General features: G+C 37.2%; 1 protein-coding gene across 1 annotated transcript; it reads left to right on the top strand.

The window, feature by feature from the left end:
• Positions 1-1,117: 1,117 nt before the first annotated feature.
• LOC104606025 (protein PELOTA 2-like) lies at positions 1,118-1,741 on the top strand. The gene has a single exon (XM_010271030.1). The coding sequence runs from the start codon at positions 1,118-1,120 to the stop codon at positions 1,739-1,741; it is 624 nt and encodes a 207-aa protein (XP_010269332.1).
• Positions 1,742-2,076: the final 335 nt, after the last annotated feature.

Raw genomic sequence — 2,076 nt, 5'->3', positions numbered from 1 at the left:
ATTTTGGTAGATGCGTTTATAATAAGTTTGTAGATGATAAAGTAGTCATGATCTGCTAATAATGGGAACAAGTTTGGATGTAGCAAAAGAAACAAAACAATTTCTAATGTCCAAATTTGATGCTGAAGACTTGGGTGAGGCTAATGTAATCTCGGGGATTAAAATCCATAAACAACAAGGAAACTTTATTATCTCTTAATCGCACTATGTAGAGAGTATTCTTAGAAAATTTGGACACTATGACTGCAAACCTGTTAAAACACCTCTTGACTGTAATATTCACTTACGGAAACATGTAGGAAAACCTGTTTTACAAAAGGAGTATGCAAGTATAATTGGATCAGTGTCTTATTTAATGAATTGCACAAGACCAAATATAGCTATAGTTGTGGGAAAATTAAGTGAGCTTACTCATAATTCTAGAAATGAACATTGAGAAGCTCTAGTAAGGTTGTTAAAATATTTAAAAGGAACTATAAATTTTGGTTTACACTACTCAGGTTTTCCTCCTATTTTAGAAGGCTTTACTGATACAAATTGAATTTCAGATTCAAAGGATAGTACTTCCACCAGTGGATATGTTATTACCCTAGGTGGAGGAGTAGTATCATGGAAATCAGTAAAGAAGTCATGTAATACCAGCTCAACAATGGAGGCCAGATTCATTGTATTAGAATTGGCGGGGTCCGAGGCAGAGTGGCTAAGGAACTTATTGGCAGATATACCACTTTGGCCACGACCGGTTTCGTTTATATCTCTTCCTTTCTATGTCTCTTCAAACAGGTGCACTGTTCTAAAAAGGCTTCTGTCTGAAAGGATACTATAAGGGTAAAGATGAGGTTCAATGTCAAAGTAGTTAGCCTTGAATACGATCAACACAACTCAGTGTAGCAAGTACATGGTAAGACCATGACCAAGAATTTGTCTCAACTGGTGTGTTTCACACATTGCAAATTGAGCCACGTAAGCCTCTGGAGATAATGAAGAAAGCTTGGGATAAGGAGGCTTTAGATGCATTGGTAGAGAAATGCAATCGTGGTGTTGATGCTGAATTAGCAGTGGTTTTGATGCAAGAAGAGATCACTCATGTTTTCTTGGTGGGGGGAAGGCTACAAATATGCTTTGTGCTTGGATTGAAGCTGGGGATCAAAATCCAAATCCAATGGGTTCATGCAAGGGTGGAGGGAGTGGTTCCAATAGAGGTAAGATGGGTTTGAAGGACTTCTTCGAGGAAGTTTCTTCTTGTTTTGTAAAGCATATTGATTTCAATAGTATTCATTGCGTGGTGATCAGAAGCACATGTTCTATCAAGGATCAATTTCAACGATACCTCATCTTTGAAGCGGAGAGGATGCGGTTGAGACAAATCGTCGATAACAAATTACATATATTTGTTGTTAACACCACATTAAGTGATTCAACCACCATGTTTCTGGTAAGAGATGCCAAGGCAGCCAAGGACATTTCAACCCTCAAGAATATCATGGAATTGCTTTTAAACGATGATTCGGGTAAGGTCTCTTACGGGACCAAGCATGTGAAGATGAGGAAGAAATATGAGAATTTAGTAAACTCAATTGAGAAATCCGGAGAGAAGGTTTACATACTTTCGTCATCCACAGAACAACTCATTTGGTTTGTAGGAATCAATGCAATTTTGTGCATTCCATTGCAAAAGAAGACTGTAGGAACTCAAGCATTAATGAATGCAACAATTCTCCACCATAGTCGCTACATCTAAAGTGCTACCATTTCAAGTTGCTCAGCTCTTGAACTGGTTTATGCGGAAGTGGTAGATAAAGAAAATTAGACGACACCTGATAGGTATTTTTGTTATTTCACTTATCTATTAACGTCTATTAAGGATAAGAACCTATTAGACACACAATTTGAACAATTTTTGGAGTAGTTTTATATTAAATGCATCTTGTTGGATGGACCAACAAGACCTATTGGATTAGACCGATCCGGTCCAAAATATTTATTAGATTGGATTGGAGCTGGTCCGTTCGTAACAAATTTATATTGGAATGGGTTGGATTAAGCCAATATCTGGTCCATTGATATAAGATAAAA

This window comes from Nelumbo nucifera, chromosome 1 (assembly GCF_055504915.1).
Source record: "Nelumbo nucifera cultivar China Antique chromosome 1, China Antique-T2T, whole genome shotgun sequence".
NCBI lineage: Eukaryota > Viridiplantae > Streptophyta > Magnoliopsida > Proteales > Nelumbonaceae > Nelumbo > Nelumbo nucifera.
Note: the sequence above shows the minus strand (reverse complement) of the source record. Positions and strands in the feature narration are given on the sequence as shown.